Below are 21342 nucleotides of genomic sequence, written 5' to 3' on the forward strand. Positions count from 1 at the left end.
TGTGCCCTTCAGTTAGAAATTACTTACGTTTTGAATACACAGACCTGGAAAGTAGACTCTTGGAAATTACTGGGAAATGATGGGTGATGCCCCAGGGCCCTTCCTTTTGTTCTCAACTTCCTTAAAGGACAGATTTGTCTACTCTTCTTCATAGTCATGATGTCTAGAGGTAACTTCAGAGTAGAATTAATAAATTAAGTTACTCAAATATTTTTGAAGACGTACTATGTGCCTAGCATGTTCTGTGTGTTGGGGATACAGCATTGAAAAGAACAAGTCACTGCTCAGCTTAAATGCTCCAGCACTCAAGTTAGAGAGCAGGCCATGAATGAATGAATGAATGAATGAATGTAAGATATAATGTCAGTTTATGCTAAATTCAATGAAGGAAAATAAAGATCATCCTTAAGAACTTTGTGATTACAAGTGACATCCTCTGTTTTGGTTATTTAAAGTTAAAAAGTGCTTTCTTTTCTGTTGCCCAGAAATTACTGGTTTTAAGTATAAAGTCTTTCATTAGTAGATATTTAGTAAATATTTGTTGATTACCTACTTCTGAAAAATTGGCAATATATATAATTATACATGTCTTTATATAGGTTTCTCAGCAACTTTCTCCTCCTCCTTTAATGTTTTCAGTAACACAAATAATGTAATAGATTTTAAAGTTTTCTCAATCACTAAAGAAATTTTATTTCTTTTTCCTTTTTTAAAAAAAAACTTTAAGCTGCTTTTAACAACAATCTCAAGTTCTTCAGGACTAGTTCTTAATTTCCACTTTTCATTTTCAAATCTGACATAATACTTGTCTGAAGAGTCTGGCTCTCTATTAACTGGCATGCTACTTAATTGATAGTGATAACTGATCTCTCTTATCTCACAGTTTCTTTTTAAAAAAAAATTTGCGAAGTGTATCTTTGAGCCATAATGATAAAATTTAGATAAAATTTATAATGTGCAGTTTGCAGTAAGACAGAAATTAAGCTGAATTTTTATTTTTCAATGAAAAGTAATGAAACTAATATTTATTTTTATATTTTAGAAGGAGGAAAAAGGACAATTGAGGTATCAATTCCAGGAGCAGAAGCCCCAGAAAGTTCAAAATGCAGTACTGTTTCTCCTACTGGTCGGATAAATACAAGAAGGTAGGATTACAGTGTAAATAGTTGCTTTAAAAAAATGAAGATTGTGGTATGTCTTTCATTCTCTTCATGAAAAAAGGAAGTATATAATATCTGGCTTAGATTCAGACAGACTCATTCCTGTAGAGAAAAAATAAATGGAGAGAGAATTTTTTGGGAAAAAAGAGAAAGTGAGGAAAAACCTTATTAATTAAGTAGAAAAGCATGGGTTGGCTACTGAAAACAAAAAATGGGCTAGTACATATGTTGAGTGCTTTGTGGGTTATAAAATTAAGAGGTAATGTATGAGAGGGTGGATAAATTGACCAGTAGTATTTTCCTCTTTTACAGTAAGTAAAACTGAGGCTCATGGAGCTAATCAGGTAGTGTGCTTGATGGGTCACATGGTTGATAAATGGTGACACTAGGGCATACCTGGTTCTTCATTCTCTGTCCTGCGTGCTGTAACTGTACTGTCCTGCTCCCAGTCTTGTTACTCTTCTGCTTTGACCTTCTCCCTCACCCTTCCACATCTGGTTTTTCCTTTAATGTTAAAAAATATAATGGTGAAAATATGTAACAAATAATTTATTCACTTAGACCTAAGCCATTCCTTTTTGAGCTCTTGCCATATTGAGAATCATCAGTGTTGTACATAATTTTTGAACGTTGATAATGACAGCTGTCTCTCTCTTTTATTTCTCATATATAGATCTTCAGGGGCTACTAGTAATTCCAATTCTCCATTAAACACCACCTCAGGAAGTAGACTGTTTATACCTCTCAATCAAAGAGCAAAGGTACTTGATGCAATGTAATTGTGAAATATGTGTAGAAGGCAGGAGGGTGAAGGTAGCAGGTGGCTGATTTAGTGATTTCCATTCTTAATTATTACTTCTTAGTTATCCTAAAGATGATACAAAATCGTCAGAAGTAAAGATGTACTAATTCACCTTCATTAGAAAAAGAAGCCATGTACCTCTTTTATTTTCTAGGGTAATTAAGGAATAAGGTAAAATTCAGTAGGATTTCAGCAGTCTTTAATGACTGGGAATTACTTGCAGAATTTTCCAAATTGTGTGGCAGGACGTACAACTTTGTGCATTGGATGGGTTGTAGGTATGCTGAGATATTGGGCCCCTTGGCCCTTAGTTTTCTTCTTATGTTTTAATTTACTTTAGTAATGTATAGAAGGTAAGCATCTTATCCAAAATTTTTACAGAAGGCATTTTCTGCATTGGTAATACAGTAAAATATCATTTCAGTGGCTATAATAATTGTGAGGATGTATTTAAAATCATAAAAATTAAATTTGCAGACTTGAGCCAACAGCTATCTGATATGGAGGGAACTTGTTATTCTTATTACTGACTTAAATAGTTAGATTAAATACTGTGTGATTCAATAAACATTGAGTATTTACAGCCCAAATGAATTAATAGGCTCAGGTATCCCAGTTGCTTAGGATTAGAAGATTTGCCCTTTGCTATTTCATATGTTCAAAAAAAACTTCAAAGTGAATTATATCATTTACCCTTGGTTCCTGGAATTTAGTAACAAATTTAATTTTCTATCATCAAATAACTTTATTTTTGACATTTAAAAAGTTATACCTATGTACTAAACACTGTTTTATCCTTTTTTTAAAAATTAGGGTATGTACTAAACACTGTTATATCCTTTTTTTAAAAATTAGGGCTCTTAATTTTTCTTATTGAGAGGTTCTGTTTTTCTTATTGAGAGGTTCTGTTTTACCTCTCTTATTGAGAGGTAAACAGTTATTTGGGAGTATCCTTTTTAGAGAATAAAAATGATAGTAGCAATTTAATTTCCAGTACAAGTCAATTGCGCAGGATAACTTTGGTTGTATGGATTTGGCCTAAATGATCTATAAAGCTTGAGTGGTCTCATGTTGTTATAAGTTAAGTCTGTTAAATCCTTCTGCATCTCTTTTCAACAGATTGAGAAGCAAAATGAAGAAGGCTGGTTTGCCCTTTCTACTCATGTGTCATAAGTGAAGCTGAGTTTTACAGTTTGTTTTCAATAATTTATTTTGAGCTTCTACTCTCCTTTCCCTGTTCCTAATTTCAAGTTATGTCCTTCTGTTAATAAAACCTACAAAGATCCTGTATATTAGTATTAATGGAACAAAGAAATAAAGTGTTTAATTGTTGACCTTTTCTAATAGATTTCCAACAAATAACCAATGCATATCCCCTGTAAATAAAATTTTGACTGTAGGGAAGTTTAAGTTTTATAGTCTAATAATTTCATAGGTATTGTAAGTGTTTTTCAAGAATAATTTTTACCTTTATCATCTTTATTCATTAATTTTTGGGGAGATCTGCATACTGTATCTTAAATGTTGACCTGTTTCATTTTTGTTTTATTTTTTGAAGAACTGAGTTACTTTGCATAGATCATAACAGAATGCCTCTATCTGGTTGGAGTCTGTCTTTCAGGAAAATTTAACATCCTCTGTTGGTTTCTTTTTTGGTGGACAGTCACTATTATAACTTTTTTCATCAAGTGGAATGTACTGCTTTAGAAAATGGGCATGGGACTATTTGTATATATTTGCTTTAACAGGTAAGAGTAATTTTATGTATTATAAAATTCTTAGGGGTTTTTAAATGTTAAAATGTCATCAGTAATGGTAATAGGCATTAAATAAATAATCATAGAACTCAAATGTCTAAAGGTAGTAGCACCGATTTAATGGTATATTTAATGTTTGAAACAGTTGCTAGCGGTTTTCCCAGCCCTGTGTAAGCAGAATCATTCAGAGCAAGTCTTTTTTCAATGCACTTGGTTGGCTCTGACATTGATTTCTACTCTAAACCTTCTTTTTGAATGGTACCCTCCCCGTGGCTCTATGATAGGAATTTTCAACCTAAGTCAGCACCTTAGAACTACCTGCGGAACTTGCTCAGACTATACCTTTCTTCCTCTTACAGTTGTAAATCATTATTCTAGGAAGTACCCCTTGCAGCTTTCCCTTGCACCTTTTCATTGAGGTGATAGCAAAAAACAAAAACCATTTTCTTCTAGTACCGCCAATTTTATTTATGTGACGTCATCTGTAATCATTTGCATTGTTGCAGATTCTTCCATCTGTATTGTACTTTTAAAAGCTTAGCATTTAATAAATGCTGCCCCTGTCTGGGAAAGAAACCATTTTAGTGTCACCCCTTTTCTTAATAGTACTGAAATGTCAACATAACCATTTGATTTGTAAGTGCATACTTTTGATATGCATTTTCCTAATGTTCTGCAAACAGTTGGCTCTTAATTTTTTGCCCCTATGTTCCTTTGAACCTCAAAGCCATGTTTCTGAGCTTGGGGAGCATATAAAAATTACCAAACTGGGGAGTAAGCCCTTGACATGGTATTTTAAAAAACTGTACAAGGTGATTCTAATGTGTAGCCAGGGTTGAGAACCAATGCCAAAAACTTTACCACTAGCTCACTGACAACCTATGGACTGATATTTAAATATCTATTCTGTTAATGTTAGTTTTTTCTTATAAAATGCAAATATAGATTGAAAACCCCAAGAACAATTGATGAGGAGAAAAGGACTTTTTCTTTCCGAAGCCTTCTAAGACAGTGCTGCTCAACTGTTTAGATCACCTGGAACCTTTTAAAATGCCCAATGCTCAGCTCTCACCCCAGACTGATTAAATTAGAATCTCTAGACTTGAACACCAGTGGTTTCTTTGTTTTGTTTTGTTTTTTATCTTCTCAGATGATTCCAGTGTGCAGTCAAACTTGAGAAACATTGTGCTAAAGATATTTATTGTCGCCAAATTGTAAATTGGTATACATTTGGTTTTAATTAAGTTAAACTACCTTGGAGCCTCCGTTTACCAGCTGTCAGAGCCATCTGCATCAGTAGGTCTCAAAGTATGAACTGTGATCGGTTGGCACTAGCGATGGTCCACACTCAGGAGACTTGAATCTCTGGACTGCCCTTGTGCCAGCTGGGCCCTGAGCCTCAGCAGAATGGTGACTCCTAATCTCTGGTTCGTTGGTCTTACCCAGGTCAGCTATCAGGGAGGTGAAGATGGTCAATCACCACACCAGGGAGTCAAGAGTGCCTACAACTGTAAACAGAGGAATTGCATCCATCTTCCATTTGGAATCTAAGCCCCTTCTTGATCTAGAGGTAGAGAGGACATCACCATCCCAGGGTCCACAGAATGGAGGAATAAAATATGGACTAGAAAAACAACAACAAAACAAAACAAAACAAAAACTCTAATGGGCAGTCTCAGCATCATCGAGGATATTTGTTAGAAATAAAAATTTTGGGTCCTACCCCAGTCCTAACAGAATCATAAACTCTGATGCCTGTTTTAATAAACCCTCCAAAAAGCCCTCCAGGTGATTCTGATGCATCCTCTAGTTTGAGTACCACTGACATATGGCATTGTAGAGGGGTGATCACCACTATATTTGATGGATATACTATGTTTGTATTCACTTTTAACAGTCCAAACTGAGATTACACGTGTTTCATGTGTTTAAATTCAAGTTTTCAGATATTATATGTCTTCTCCGATATGCTCCCAATAGCTGCTAGTCAGTTGCTAAAGTTTAATAAAAATTAGTTTCTCTAGAGAAACTAGACTGGTAATTAAATCCATAGCTGTGATATAATCATCCCTTCAGAGCACAGCAAATCATTTGCTTTAGCAGAAGCTTGTAATAATTTGACCATTCACCAAGTGCCAGGCATTGTTCTGGGCATGTCACATGACTTCATAACACCCTTATCAGGTAGGTACTGTATCCTCATTTTGCACAAGAGAAATGGAGGCACAAGGAGATTAAGTACTTTCTCAAGGCCAGGGAGTGGTGGTATTGGAATGGGAACTTTTGACCTCCAAGCCTGTGCACTTAACTGCTGTGCTATGATGCTTCTTGAGGCACCCTAAACATCTTTTTCTTATGGTATTTGTGATTTGGAGTCAGTATTAATAATAACAGGCAATTCTCTACTGAGCCATTACTGTGTCAGACATTATGCTAAGCTGTGTATTGCCATTATTTTGTTTAAACCCACGGTAGCCCTGTGAGGTGAGGTGTTTAACACCCCTCCATCCCTTTTACACATGAGGATCCTGAGTCCTAGAGGAGAACAGATTTGCTCAGTGTCAGAGATTGTAAGAGGTAAAGCCAGTACTTAAAGCTCGTGCTTTCCCTGATTTATGAAACAACTATAGCATAGTTGTTAAGAGTGCAAATATTGCCACCAGTGGGCTGGAATTCAGTTGCCATCTTTGCCACTTATGAGCTGTGTATCTTGGGCAAATTCCATAATCTCATCTTTCCCATTTCAGAGTGAATACTTTATCATCCTTATAGGCTTGTAAGAATTAAGTGTGGTAAATATATGTAAATGTTTTATGGACAGGGTTTGACTCACAATAAGCATTCAGTAATGTTGAATGCCATATTTTGTATACAAATAAAGACACTATTTCCTTGATGTTCCAAGTTTTTGATGCTCTGTAGTGAATTATTTTACTTTGCTCAGAATAACTACTGAACCCCGTGCTTTAAATTTAGAGGTATTTCACCTGAAAAGATGTTTGGAAGTTGAAGAAAAACATATTGAGCATATTATTTGAAAATGTAATTAACATCCTGTTTAACGTGTTTTCTGACTTTTCAGACACCCTAGAGGTACCATATTTTAATTAATAGCAAGAATAATGACATTTCTTTTTGCCCTAGAGAATACTTGACTAAAGAAAACATTTCAGTATCACCCCAAAACGCATGGTATAAAGTTTTTGGAAAATTACTGTGTGAGATTATAGAAACCAATAAAGATAATGTGTATGGCAACCATTTTTTCTTGTCAACTTTATTGAGAAATAATTTATGTACAATAAAATGTATCCATTTAAAGAGAACAATTAATTTACTTTTGACAATTATATATACCCATGAAACTACCACCCAAATCAAGACAATGTATTAGTCAGGGTTTTTGAAAGAAACAGAACCAATAGTATATGGGGGTGTGTATGTGTGTTTATATAGAGAGACAGATTTATTATTGGAACTGGGTCATGCAGCCATGGGAGCTAGCAAGTCCAAATTCTATAGGTCAGACTGCCAGCTGGACACTTTGAAAAAGGGTCATTCTGAAATCTGATATATTTGAACTTTGTAGTGTAGGCCACATGCTGGATATTTGAATGCAAGTGAAGTTGTACTCCCCAGGAGAAGCTGACTGAAGAAAAGTCAGAAATTGTGCTGACTTCTGAAATCCTCCATTCTCACTTTAAGACCTGCAACTCATTAAAAGGAGACTCCCCTCATTGCAGAGGCAGTCTCCTTTGTTGATTGTGGAAGCAGTCAACTAACTAATGATGTGATCTATCTATGACATACCCTTACAGTAATAAGCAGGCCATTGCTTGCTTGACTGTAAAATCAGATACCATAATGTAGCCAAGCTGACACATGAAATTAACCATCATAGTTCACTCCTTGTCTATTTGGAACCCATACATAGCTCCTTTAACCATTGTTAATCTTCAGATAAAGACATAACAGTCATACTTTAGCCTAACATAATACAACAACATATAATAAAAAGCATACTATCTTTTTCTCCAGAAGAAGATGCAAGTCTGGGTGATATGCTTATCCTTGAAATCATGTAACTTAAATACTATGGCATAAAGTTAATTCAACTTATATAATAAGGTGATAAGAGAGAGAAGGAAAATATATTTGCTTTATGTATATATACAAACAGCTAACAAAGAAGAAATACCCATAACCACCACAGTCATTTCTGCAACGGGTCACGTGGTCATAACTGGTATTCATAACTACCCTCTTCCATTACCATTCCATATTTCCTTTATACGCAGCAACCATCTCAGCTGGTTGTGGTTCTTTATCTGGTTGGGTGACTACAGTCCTTCATTCTTAAAGGGTCTGAGCTATTAGTAGTCTTGCCTGAATTGGGTTATTGAAGTTTTCCATGACTTGAATCACAGGTAATGCTAAGATGTCCTTAGGAAACTCCTGTATTCTAGGAATATTCTTTACCTCTATTTTGTAGTAGCAGTATAGTTTCTCTTTGGTAATCTGGATCAATCACCCAACTAGTATGGCAACTCCTTTCTTTGCCTGTTGATCTGGAGCCATGAGGATAGCAAAATGCTGGGTGATAGTTTTTAACTCCAGTTCAATGAAATCATTGCTATGTCTCCCATTGGAAGCACTCCTCCCTTTGGAACAAAGACCAGCAGAATTTAAAGTTGCAGGGACAATCTGCTGCTGGCAGATGGGGCACTAAGCAGTGGCTATAGGTAGGTCAGCCTTGGTGTGTGGAAGTCCATGTCTCTCAGCATAACCTCCATCCCTACCATTAAGCATTGTTCATGAGCCCTTTAGGCTTCTCAGGAGTGACTGGAGAAAGAAGCTGACTGGTACCACAGAATGAGCCATCCTATGAACTTGATTATTAAAATCATCCTCTTGCTGAGCAGTCACATGGGACACAAATATCTTCCTATTTTTCACCCATTCAGAAAGTTCTATCTATGCAGCTCTCCCACAGACCATTTTTTTTCCCACCAATTTTCCAATCATGTTCCTTCCAAGTCCTTGACCATCCAGCCAAACCACTGGATGTATCCCGTGGGTCAGTATAAAAAGGACCTCTAGCCATTTCTCCTTCGGTCTTCCCACTGAGAGAACTTAACCTTCACCACTGTCCTTCAGGGATATCCCAGAAAGGGGCTGTAGTCCTACAACTGTCCCCTTTTGGGTGGTATAGAGCTGTCTAAACCAGGCTTGAATTTCTTCCTCAGTTATTGTAGGGAACTCTCCAAGAAGCTAAAGCTGTAGGCAGGAAAGAGAAGGTAGCATGGGAGACATGGAGGCCATGGGCATTTGGGCCACTTCTTTATGTAACTACCTTGCGCTTTCAGGACCTGCCTGAGCCAGATTTATATATGTCACTTCCATTTAATGATACATTATACATTCCTAACTTTGTGGCTTGGTAGGTCAGACAACACCTAGTTCCTGATGGGTAACTCAGGTCTTACAGTAACTTAGTGTAATAGCTTAACCCATGGTTAAGTGTTCAGTCTCTATTAAGGCCCAGTAGCAGGCCAAAAGATGCTTCTCAAAAGGAGAGTAGTTATCTGCAGAAGAGGGCAGAGCTTTGCTCCAAAATCCTAAAGTTTGTGCTGTGATTCTCCTATAGGAACTTGACAAAAGCTCCATATTTGACTGGTTAATTCTGATAATGAATGAGACTGGCATGCTGATGACCCAGAGTGGGGCATCTGTGCCCAGTGTTTGGGAAAGGTTTGGTTGTCACCATCAGTGGAAATGCTAGAGGGAGAAACCAGAAATCAGTGAGAACCTGAAAGAGAAAGAGAGGACATGACCATGTGATGGGAGAGACAGAGAACCAAAAGACTGCTGGCCAGCCAAAGTGCGAATGACCCTGGACTGGACAGAAGCAAGCTTTCTAGCCAACTCCTTGATTTTGACTTCTGGCTTCTGAAATTGTGAGCCAATAAATTCCTGTTGTTTAAGCCAACCCATTGTATGATATTTGTCATAGCAACCTGGCAAACTATGACACAATATTGCTATCATCCTCCAAAGTTATCTCATGCTCTTTTGCAGTGTATTTCTCCCTTTGCCCCTGGCCCTAAGCAACCACTCATGTGCTTTTTGTCACTGTAGATTTGTTTACATTTTATAGGAATGGAATCTTACACTATTACTATTTCACATCTGGCTTCTTTCACTTACTATAATTATTTTGAGATTCATCCATAATGTGTATCAGTTTTTTTTTTTTTCTTTTTTATTGCTGAGTAGTATTCCATGGTGTGGATGTTTATTCATTCACCTATCAATGGACATTTGGGTTATTTCCAGGTTTGGGCTATTGTGCAGAAAGCTGTATTAATATTCATGTTCAAGTCTTTGTTTCTCGGGTAAATACCTTGGAGGTGGAATGACTTGACCTAGGTTTAACTTTTTAAGAAACTGCCAAGTTTTCCAAAGAGGTCTTGCCTGTTTACATTCCCAATAGCAGTAGGAGCATTGCAGTGGTTCCACATCATTGCCACATTTGGTACTGCCAGTCTTTTTAATTTTACAGATTCTGGTGAGTATGTAGTGGTGTACATTGTGTTTCGCATTTCCCTGATGATTAATGATACTAAGTATTTTTCCATGTGTGTGGGCATTCACATGTCTTCTCTGGTGAGGTGTACAAACATTTCACCCATTTAAAACCTTGAGTTGTTATCTCATTGAAGAGTGAGGGTACTTTATATATTTTGGATAAAAAGTCCTTTGCCAGAGATTACCGTGATGCTGCAGTCATTTTGTAACCAACAACATGAGCTTAGGTGCTAAAAAATCAGTATGTGTATTGTACCATATAACCGTTGAAGAACAAACCTATACAACTAGAAATCTGTCAAGTTAGGCCTAGATTTGTTTGTTCCCAGCGTCCTGCCACTAAGGAGTCCACGAAATTAAATCTTACTGTTAAGAGCCAACCGAGTGCTCCCTTCAGCACATATACTAAAAATTGGAATGATACAGAGATTAGCATGGCCCCTGCGCAATGATGACAGGCAAATTAGTGAAGCGTTCCATATTTAAAAATTTTTAAAAGCCACCCGAAATAAGAGCTTTTAAAAAACTGCCATGCATCTTTGGTATTGAAGCTGTCAATTTGCCTAGCATACCTCTTAAATCGGAGTTAAAACACGTTAACACAGGGCTTTTCTGTATTATAGGGCAGGTGTCTCGAAAGGATTCAGGAGTCATGTGTCAACATTCTATAGTGTATAGTGAACTGGAAAAATGTTGGGCTTTCCTGTTGGGTTTTGAACGGCGGAACGCCGTAACAGAAGTTGGTTTGGCAGGTTTGGGTTTCCAGTTGCACCACAGGTTGTTTTCACGAAAAGCCCGGCGCCAGGTGGCGCATGCGCAACACAGTCCGCCCAGTTTCCGCCCACGGAAGGCGGGGTGTGGTTGCCGTGGTAACCGCAGTAAACGGAGGCCTTGGGCAGATGCTGTAAGAATTAACTGGTGATGTTCTGCGCCTGAAGTAAGTTTGAGCCGCAGTGGTCGGGTAATTTCCACTACCTTCATCTTAAAATTTATTAGGAAGTCAGAGAGCAGTGAGCCCCTCTTGGACCGAACTAGTTTTTGTTTGCTGGACCATATTCCCTGTCCTCCTTACGGTTCAGTTCAACAAATATTTGGAGTGACGATCATGCCCAAGCATGAAGCTAAAGACTGTGTGGGTACAAAGTGGACACAATTTCTGCGCGCAAGAAGCTCATCATCTGGCCGGGGTGGAAGAAAGCCAGACACAGCAGGGTTATGAGTTAGGACGTACTAAGCCAGAAGCAGGGGTGGTGGAGAAAGTGCCTGGGCTGTGGGGTAGAGTAAACCACCCGCCTCGCACTTTCCTCCTCTCCAAAACGGAAGGTGGTAATGCTTCGTCATAGGGTTCTTATTACAAGTAAATAAGCTAATGCAAGTAAAGCACACGCATGGCACACAGTAGGCGCTCAATAAATATTTGTTTCATGAATAGGGAAACATTTCTCAGCATAAAAGAAGTAGTGAGTTTTCCAGGGTGGCTACTGCCTAGACTTTTGGAGAAGAGGATAGGGCTAGGAAGGGGATGGGGGAAGAGCGATGAGAAGTGCTGAAGGTCCTTTGATGAAACCCTTATGCTATGCCAAGGGTTCTGAGCTTTTATTATGTGGAAATAAGCCATTAAAGATTTTAAAGCAAGAAAATTGGCACATTAAAAACTGTGTTTAGAGACACAAGGAAGTATAAAGATAAGACTAGAGAAGGGAGAGAGACTGTTGCAATAGCAGGGGTGAGACAAAATGAGAACCAGAACTGGGGCGATGACAGTGGGAATAGAATAGAAAAGATAAATTTGAAAGGCTTAATAACAGGATTTTTGGTAACAGGGCTTGGAAACCAATTGCATGAGTTGGATCAGGGGAGGGATTCAAAGAGTAATTGTGCTGCTTTCTCATCTGCAAAATTATGATGATAATATGAGCACTTACCTCATAGGATTGTTTTGAAAAACACATGAGATAATATGTGAAGAATTCCTAGAACTGTTTGACATGTAGTAAACATTCAGTAAACATAAGCTATTATGATCTAAGCAGCTTTATTTCTCAATGCAAATTAAAAACTGCAAGTCTGATTTTTATGTATCAGTTTCTTGTGGGTGTTAACATGACCAGCTCTGGAACACTGCTGAGATTGTGTATCTGGGCATGAGAAGGTGAAGAGCAGATCCTGGACTCTGGTGAATTACTCGGAGTAATGTGACTTTGCAGAGCACTCTGTGTGGCTTCCAGCCAGCATCCTTACATAACCTTTTGCATCACTGTGGACTATGATTTTCTTTTTCCCATACACTTCCTCAATTTTCACTTGAAACTAGCAGTATACCTAATGAGTTAATTAACAGAATTAGCCATAGGCTGGACCAATGAGATGAATTTAATGAAATAAGATTAAAGATAGTCTTTCAAATAGACTCCCAAAGCTAGCTAGCTGAGTTGCATAAGATACAACATGGTTAAGAAAACAAAAATAAAATTTAGTGATTCTAACTGGTTACAAACCGTGAACCTGTGATGAGTCAGTAGATGAAGTTCTGCTATTCCCGCCCCCCCCCCCAATGTAATCTTAGGCTTCTTTAAAGGAAGTACTATGTCCCCAAGAAGAGAAATGATAGTCCCTCCCTTCTGGAAAGTATCCAAATCCTACAAAGAAGATACAGAATTGGAAGGGATGTTATGATGCATTGAGAATTAACTACTTGAGCTATCAGGATGTTTTGTAAAAAGACTTGAAAGCATGTAATTGAAGAACAGTTGGAAGACTTGGGATGCTTTATCTGGGAAAAGAGAAGATCTGGGAAGAAATAAGAGCCAGCTACAATTATTTATATGACTATACTACACAGAAAATCTTGTTCTATGTGTTCCTAGAAGAAAAACAATGGCCAAGTTGATCCAAATTTCAAGGAGGCAGATTTCAGCAAAAGTAAGGCTGATCATCAATGGAATGAGCTCACTCTCTTAACAAGAAATGTTTAAACTGAAGCTGATCGATCATCTCAGAGTGTTCATTTCTTTGTCATTTATTAGGAATACGTAATGCATTTATCCATTCAAACATTTTAAATATCAAGCTTCTGTTTTGTGCCAGGCCCTGTTCTTAAAACTTTATTATATTAACTTACTGAGATCTCAAAACAAGCTCATGAAGTAGGCATTGCATTTTGCAGGTGATAATACTGACACAGAGAAGTTACATACTTAATACCTTACAACTCGTAGGAGGAAAAAGCAAGATTTAAGCCCAATTGGACTGAATCTGTAGCTCAAATGCTCACTCAGCTTACCCAAAACACTGGACTGCCTTTCTAAAGGTGCTCGGCTAGATACTATAGATGTGTGACTTATATTGGATATAAGATTGGATTAGGATACAATTAAAATCTCTTTCAATCCTGCATTTCTATGATCATATTTAGTGAGCCAATTGAATTAAAAAGAATATGTAGTAATAACAGTAAAAGCAGCTACCATTTTGGAGTATCTTTTAGGTGCTTAATGTAAACTCATGATTTTTAACCCCGGTGCACAGAGAATTACCTGGGGAGCTCTGAAAAAATTATTGACATTCTAGTTTCATATAAAAAATTAGAATCCAATTAGAATTTCTGGGGGTAAGACCCTGATACATTGATTGTGGTATGATTTAAATGATTCCAGTTGCTTTTAAAGTACAGCTAGAGTTGAGAACTATGGCTATAAAAGATCTCTTTTAATACTTACATGTACTCTATGCAACCATAATTACTCTCATTCTACAGATAAAAGCACTGAGAAATTAAATGATTTTGTTTTTTGACAGAGGTGGAATGTGAAACAAAGTCTCTCTGCTCCAAAAGTCCATACTTTTCTCACCAGGTTATAATGGAACTTTACAATGCATGATCTCTTTGTACTAAAAGACCGAAACCTTATTCTACATCACTAATTATAATACCAAACTCCACGAAAATAAGCTCTTCAGCCACACTTAAGACCCAAAAGCTAAGAACAGATCCCAGTATTTATTCATTTTTTTTTAGATCCCTGTATTTATCATCCAATATTGCTAGTTCAAAATGGTGGGCAAATTCCTGGGTTCCAGTATTTTCTTCCATACTGTATACAAGTAGACATTAACTGGGCTTGTGGATATTAAGGTTTACTGCATGGTAGTATTTTTTTTTTTTTAAGATTTATTTCTCTCCCCTCCCTACCCCCCCTTTGTCTGCTCTCTTGTGTCCATTCACTGTGTGTTCTTCTGTGTCACTTGCATTCTCATCAGGCAGCACGGGAATCTGTGTCACTTTTTTTGTTGTGTCATCTTGCTGTGTCAGCTCTCTGTGTGTGCAGCACCATTCCTGGGTGGGCTGCGCTTTTCATGTGGGGTGGCTCTCCTTGTGGGGTGCACTCCTTGCGCATGGGTCTCCCCTACACAGGGGACACCCCTGTGTGGCATGGCACTCCTTGCGTGCGGCAGCACTGTGTGCAGGCCAGCTCACCACACAGGCCAGGAGGCCCTGGGTTTGAACCCTGGACCTCCTATATGGTAGGTGGATGCTCTGTCAGTTGAGGCACATCCGCTTCCCTGCATGGTAGTATTAACCACTTGTTTATGATAGCACAGAATAAAGTATGGCACTTTTGTCTTGATTACCAACTTGAGTTTTGTTGTGACTCAAATCCTTTGTTTAAAGAATGCTTCAGTTATCATACTTTTTTTACCCACTTTATGATTATTTTAATAAATTGATGAGGTCCAGTGGGCTCTTTTTATTAGACTCTATCCAGTTAATGTTTAGTTATGGTATATTAAAAATAAATGTGTTAGGAAGCAGACTTGGCCCAATGGATAGGGCATCCACCTACCACATGGGAGGTCCGCGGTTCAAACCCAGGTCCTCCTTGACCCATGTGGAGCTGGCCCATGTGCAGTGCTGATGTGCGCAAGGAGTGCCCTGCCACGCAGGGGTGCCCCCCCCCAGTAGGGGAGCCCCATGGGCAAGGAGTGCACTGCGTAAGGAGAGCCGCCCAGCACGAAAGAAAGTACAGCCTGCCCAGGAATGGCGCCACACACACGGAGAGCTGACAAAACAAGATGATGCAGCAAAAAGAAACACAGATTCCCGGTGCCGCTGATAAGGACAGACACAGCGAGTGGACACAGAGAGCAGAGAACTGGGGGGGGGGGGGGGGGGGGAGGGGGGGAAGGGGGGAGGGGAGGGTAGAGACATTTTTTAAAAAATTGGCTAGGGGGTAGAAAATGATGTCATGAAGCTTATCGGTGGGAAGCAGAAAAAAGAACTATGAGAAGTGCAAGGATAAGGAGATTAAGAATATAACTTGTCTGGAGTATTTTTATGGAGACAAAATTTTCCTATGTTAAGCTATTTGCCCTTATAAAGCACTGTTCTGTCACCAATCTATGTTTCTCTATCTTAGGACTGTGGAATTTGGATTATTATTGTAGATTGAGAAATTAAGACCCAAAGTGACAAGGCTAATTAGTTGTAGAGTCTGAACAGAATACTTATCTCTTGATGTAAGTTTCATGTTCTTTCCACTAACCCAAGCTAGGTAGAATTCTAAAAATGTCCCCTGTATCTTCATCCCCTGGTTATTCGATCAACCACTAATCTAGGTTAAGCATGGAATTGCCCAGTGACTCCATTCCTAGGTATATATCCCAAAGAATTGAAAACAGGTACTCAAACAAATATATGGACATTCATGTTCATAGCAGCCCTTTTCGTGATAGCCCAAAGATGAAAACAACCCAAATGTCCATCAACCAATCAATGAATAAACAAGTTGTGGTGTGTATAGATACACACACTCACACATACTTTGTGTATATACAGTAGCATTTTAAAAATTGAGTAGTTATATGGAAATTTATTCACACACTATACAATCCATCCAGAGTTAACAATCAGTGGTTCTCATTATAATCACAGAGTTGTGTATTCATCACCACAGTCAATTTCAGAACATATTCATTACCCCAAAAAGAAAATCCCCGTACCTCTTATACCTCCCCCAATTTACATTTAGTAGTGGAATGGTAACTTTGTTACAATTGGTGAAAGAATATTAAAATACTACTTTTAACTATAATCCACTGTATTAGTTGTATTATTCCCATATACCACCTATTGTTAACACTTGTAATAGTAATGTAAAATTGTTCTAGTTCAAGAAAGAACATTCTTATATTTGTAGTATTAATCAGAGTCATTGTCCACAAGAGTGATCTCTGTGTATATAGTGCCGCGGCTTTTTTTTACACAGTGGAATATTATTCATCAGTAAACAGGAACAGATTACTGATACATGGTACAATATGGACAAAACTCAAAAAGATAAATTAAGTGAAAGAAGTCAAACACAGAAGGTCAAATATTGTACAATTCTATTCATTCGAAATATCCACAATAGATAATTCCTTAGAGACAGGATGCAAATTGGCGGTTGCCAGGGGTTGGAGGTAGGGGAGATTGGGGGAATGACCACCTAAAGGGTATGGGATTTCCTTTTGGAATGATGAAAATATTTTGAAACTAGATAGAGAAATGGTTGCACAACATTGTGAATATACTAAGTGCCACTGAGTGGTTCATTTTAAAATGGTTAATTTTATGTTGCATAGATTTCACTTCTGTTTTTTCTTTTCTCTTTTTGCACCTCAATTAAAACAAAACCAAAACCAAAAGAAAAAACAAAAAAAACCAAACCTATCTCCATACTCCTGTGAAGTTTTGGATTTTAAAATAGGGAGGTAGGGAAGCGGATTTGGCTCAATGGATAGAGCCTCCACCTACCACATGGGAGGTCCAGGGTTCAAATCTAGGGCCTCCTGACCTGTGTGGTGAGCTGGCCCATGTGCAGTGCTGATGTGCGCAAGGAGTGCCGTGCCATGCAGGGGTGTCCCCCGTGTAGGAGAGCCCCACGTCCAAAGAGTGCGTCCCTCCAGGAGAGCCACCCTGTGCAAAAAAAGCACAGTCTGCCCAGGAGTGGTGCCACACACACAAAGAGCTGATGCAGCAAGATGACACAACACAAAGAGACACAGATTCCCAGTGCCTCTGACAAGAATGCAAGCGGACAAAGAAGAACACACAGTGAATGGACACAGAGCAGACAACAGGGGGAAGCAGGGAAGGGGAGAAAAATAAATAAAAAATCTTTTAAAAAAATAATAAAATAGGGAGGTAATAGAATATCAGTTCAGTTTTGTTGACAAACCCAGTAACCACATTTCTTCCACGTGTTTGGGACCTGCATCATAGCACCATAGAGAATAATTTCCTTCCAGTATCTTAAATGTTGATTTCATCAAGAAAACCTTTATAGTTACCACTTCAGTCATACATATCAAATCATCCTAGTCCTGGTCAACTTCAGATGGATATGAATCAGTGATTTAGAAGGGAACTTTATTCTGACACTATATTGAAAGGGAACTGTCAAATTTCTTTTCCTAGATTGTGAACTATTTAAGGTCAGGGACTGTATATTGCTCATCTTTTAATCCTCTGCAGTGAGTAGCATAATACCATTTGCATATAACAATGCTCAATAGGGTTTTTTTTTAAACAAATCAATTTATTGACACATATCAACAAAAGCATACAATTCATCCGAAATGTACAATCAGTGGCATTTGGTATAGTCACATAGTTGTGTGTTCATCACTTCAATCATTATTAAAGCATTTTCATTATTTCAATAATAATAACAAAATACACAATATAAACAATAAACAAAATTCTTTTCCTCTTAATTCTCTGTTTCCCCTGCTGTACATAGGTGCTATTTCTGGCTATTCTTGCACATTTATTTATTAAGCAGTTTTATTGAGCTATAGTCACATACCATATGATCTATCTAAAAATGAATAATCAATGACTTTTAGTATAACCACAATGTTGTGCATTCATTAACACAAAAAAATTTTAAATTATTTCATTACTCCAAAAAGAAAAACTCTACACCCCTTAGCATGCCTTCCCTAGTCTTACATAATCATTAATCAAATTTTATCTTTATATATTTATTTATATTTACATTTTATATAAATGGAATCATACTACATGTGTAGACAATATATTTAGTTCATAGTAACACAATCATAAAGTATTTGTCCTTTTGTGTCTGGCTTGCTTCATTTAAAATAATGTCCTCCAGGTTCATCCATGTTGTCATATGCTTTATGACTTCACTTTTTCTTACGGCTGCATAATATTCCATCATGTGAATATACCACAGTTTGTTTATCCATTCTTTGGTTGATGGGCACGTGCGTTGTTTCCAACTTTTGGCAATCATAAATAATGCTGCTGTGAACATCGGTGTGCAGATGTCTATTTGTGTCACTGTTGTCAGTTCTTCTGGGTATATACCCAGTAGTGGTATTGCAGGGTCACATGGCAAATCTATATTCAACTTCTTCAGGAACTGCTTAATAGTTTTAAAAATTAAATTGATTTAAATTACAAAGACTTTTGAAAGCAAGGGAGAAAATAGCATTTAGGTGTGTTTAGCTATCTGAACAATTTTACCCAAGGTTTTTTGTTTTGTTTTGTTTTGTTTTGTTCTGTTTTGAGCAGTTGGAGTTCCTGACTTTATTATTTTTTTATTGTCTTTTTTAAAAGATAGATAGATGCATAGATTACACAAAAACCCAAAGTTTATGGTAATTTCCAGCCAAGCTGTAATAGTTGTATTGCCTTGTACAATTATTTTTTTTCTTTTGATCAATAACTCTCTATAGACATAGAAAGCAAGCTTATGCATTCAAAACTGGAAGGAATAGGAAATGTATTAGATGATAGAATTTGGATTTTAAAAGATATTGCTGTTCAAATTTTTCTATTTTTTGATTCCTAATCATCACCATCACTCCTAACCCTAATGGACATATATTTTACAGTCGAGTTAAAAAAGAAGAAAGAAACCTAACAACTAAACCCATACACTTTTTAAAAGAATAAAAATTATCTTGGTAACTCAGAACAATGACTCCAAAGTACTAAAGACAAAATTTAATAACATGACTATCATGCTGAGGCATATCTCTCTTGAGAATAGTTTATAGGAAAAACATTTGGATATACTATTATTCCCCATATCAGGAGAAGTTATCATTATGATGTCACTGCCAGGAAAATAAATGGAAAGAAACCTGGTGTCCTATTGAAAGGAGAGACTACGCATATTGTGCTCTCCGTGGATCTTATGGTGTATGTCATATCTGTTTTGGGCATGCTAGTTTATCTACAGAGGTCAGGAAGGTATAATAATGCACTAGTTTAATTTATCCTCATAGCAACTTTATAAGTTAATTTTTTTCATTCCCATTTTAGATTGAGGACTTGATATAAAGTTTAATTAGTAAGTTATATGGCAAAACTGTGATTCAAATTCAAATCTGGCTCTGAATAGAGCCGCCCTTCTATGCTGCCTGCCAGCCACACCATAAAGCAAGATACATGGGGAATTTAGTGTGGAGAAGTAAAGACTTAAATATAGTGAATGATTTCAAATACATGAAGATCCTCAATATAGAAAGGGCAGAAAAAAACTGTTGTCTACTGCCTTCCTAAAAATCCTTCAACAGCTTTCAGTTGCTTTAGAAATAACACCTGAACTTCTTAACAAAATTTCAAGATACTGCCTTCTCTTCAACATCCGTTTCACTCTCCTACTCTAGCAATAGGCTATTTTCAACCCTTCAAATATGCAACCATCTCTGTGATGTTCTCTCTGCCTAAAAAGTTCCTTCCCATTCCATGAGACATGATCCATGTCTCAAATACCTCTTCCCTATCTCTGGACATGGTTGCATCCTCTTGTTAGACATGTGTACAGCACTCTCTTCCTTCCTTCCGGTAGCATTCATTATATTTTAATTGTTTGTTTAATGGCTGTCTTTCCTGCTAAGCACCAAAACGTTAGGGACCATATCTCTCTTGCAAATTTCATTAATCCAGTATCTAACACACACAAGGCTTGCTTCTAATAGGTTTACGCAACAAATATTTTAAAATTGCTATTAATCAGGAATACTGATTTTGATAGTGGGAATTTGATAATGGAAAGATATGGGGGGTGAATGGGAGGAAGAATGGCAAAAGGTTAATTTTTGTAAGTGGCGTGTTTGGGGAAAAGACAAATTTAGGCAGTGTTTCACTGTAGACCTCTGGAAACCAGGAGGCACCATGATGACAAGTTTGCCTGGAGAAAGGGAACCTGTGATGACATTTTGCTGCTTTGCAGAATTCCCTGGTGGTGGCAGTGCCCTCCTGCTGGTGAAATCATCTCTGATACTGTGCAAACAGAATTAACAACATACATGGTACTTGGTGCTTGGATTTGTTAGGAGAAAAAATCTGTTAAAGATTTCTATTTTGCAGCACCATTCCTTTCTCTGTCTCAATTTTGCCTTTAGAGAAGAAATGAAGGAACCAGATGATCATGATACGGATGGGGAGAAATCAGATAAATCAAAGAGTACCTCTGGAAGACAGTCTCAGAGGTCTTCTAGATCTGGATCAAAATGTAAGTGAAGGTTATAGTATATACTTATGTTTATTATTAAATTTAATTAAAACAATTTTTAAAGAGTGCATATTCTAAATTTATAGAACAGAAATATTTTAATATTCTTACTAAACTTGAAACTTAATTTCCTTAAGAGCATAACCTATGTTTTAATCATTATTTTATCTCCAATTCCTGCCACGTAGAACAGAAATTACTATCATCTCTGTGTTGATAATGACCTTTTTGCAAATCTGATACTTACCCATCCCATGGAGAGCTACGTTTTCAGTGGAATTTTCTAATATAGGGTGGTGAAACAAGAGTTGGACTGTGGGTTTAAATCCTGGAGCTACCACTTAGATATGCTTGATCTTTCTGAGTTTCAATTTTCTCACCCAGTAAAGTGATAATTGTGAGTCATTTTCAGAATAAATGGAATATGTGGAAGAATTTCATAAACTGAAAATAGAAGTGAAAATGAAAATTTTGTTATTAGGATTTTTAAAGGATGACTG

At 37.3% G+C, this 21342-nt stretch overlaps 2 protein-coding genes and 1 non-coding gene across 9 annotated transcripts in view; all 3 read left to right on the forward strand.

Moving 5' to 3' along the window:
• SPICE1 (spindle and centriole associated protein 1) overlaps nt 1–6980 on the forward strand; it is a 97509-nt gene extending 90529 nt beyond the window's left edge. For 4 of the 6 annotated variants that reach the window (XM_058295838.2, XM_058295840.1, XM_058295839.1 and 1 more), the window contains 3 exons: nt 1043–1145; nt 1834–1921; nt 3082–6980. In XM_058295838.2, the coding sequence (XP_058151821.1) occupies nt 1043–1145; nt 1834–1921; nt 3082–3135 (245 nt within the window). In that variant the 3' untranslated portion in view covers nt 3136–6980. The remainder of the gene's footprint in view (nt 1–1042; nt 1146–1833; nt 1922–3081) is intronic. The other 2 variants (XR_009185568.1, XR_009185567.1) reach the window with 1 other exon arrangement.
• Nucleotides 6981–10691: 3711 nt separating this feature from the next.
• Nucleotides 10692–10793, forward strand: LOC111759739 (U6 spliceosomal RNA). The gene has a single exon (XR_002793635.1). It is a non-coding gene; the product is annotated as a U6 spliceosomal RNA (small nuclear RNA).
• A 367-nt stretch (nt 10794–11160) lies between these two features.
• CFAP44 (cilia and flagella associated protein 44) overlaps nt 11161–21342 on the forward strand; it is a 216979-nt gene continuing 206797 nt past the window's right edge. For both annotated transcript variants that reach the window (XM_004475584.4, XM_058295842.2), the window contains exons 1-2: nt 11161–11244; nt 20733–20842. In XM_004475584.4, the coding sequence (XP_004475641.2) occupies nt 20740–20842 (103 nt within the window). In that variant the 5' untranslated portion in view covers nt 11161–11244; nt 20733–20739. The remainder of the gene's footprint in view (nt 11245–20732; nt 20843–21342) is intronic.

This window comes from Dasypus novemcinctus, chromosome 4 (genome assembly GCF_030445035.2).
Source record: "Dasypus novemcinctus isolate mDasNov1 chromosome 4, mDasNov1.1.hap2, whole genome shotgun sequence".
Classification (NCBI taxonomy): Eukaryota; Metazoa; Chordata; class Mammalia; order Cingulata; family Dasypodidae; genus Dasypus; species Dasypus novemcinctus.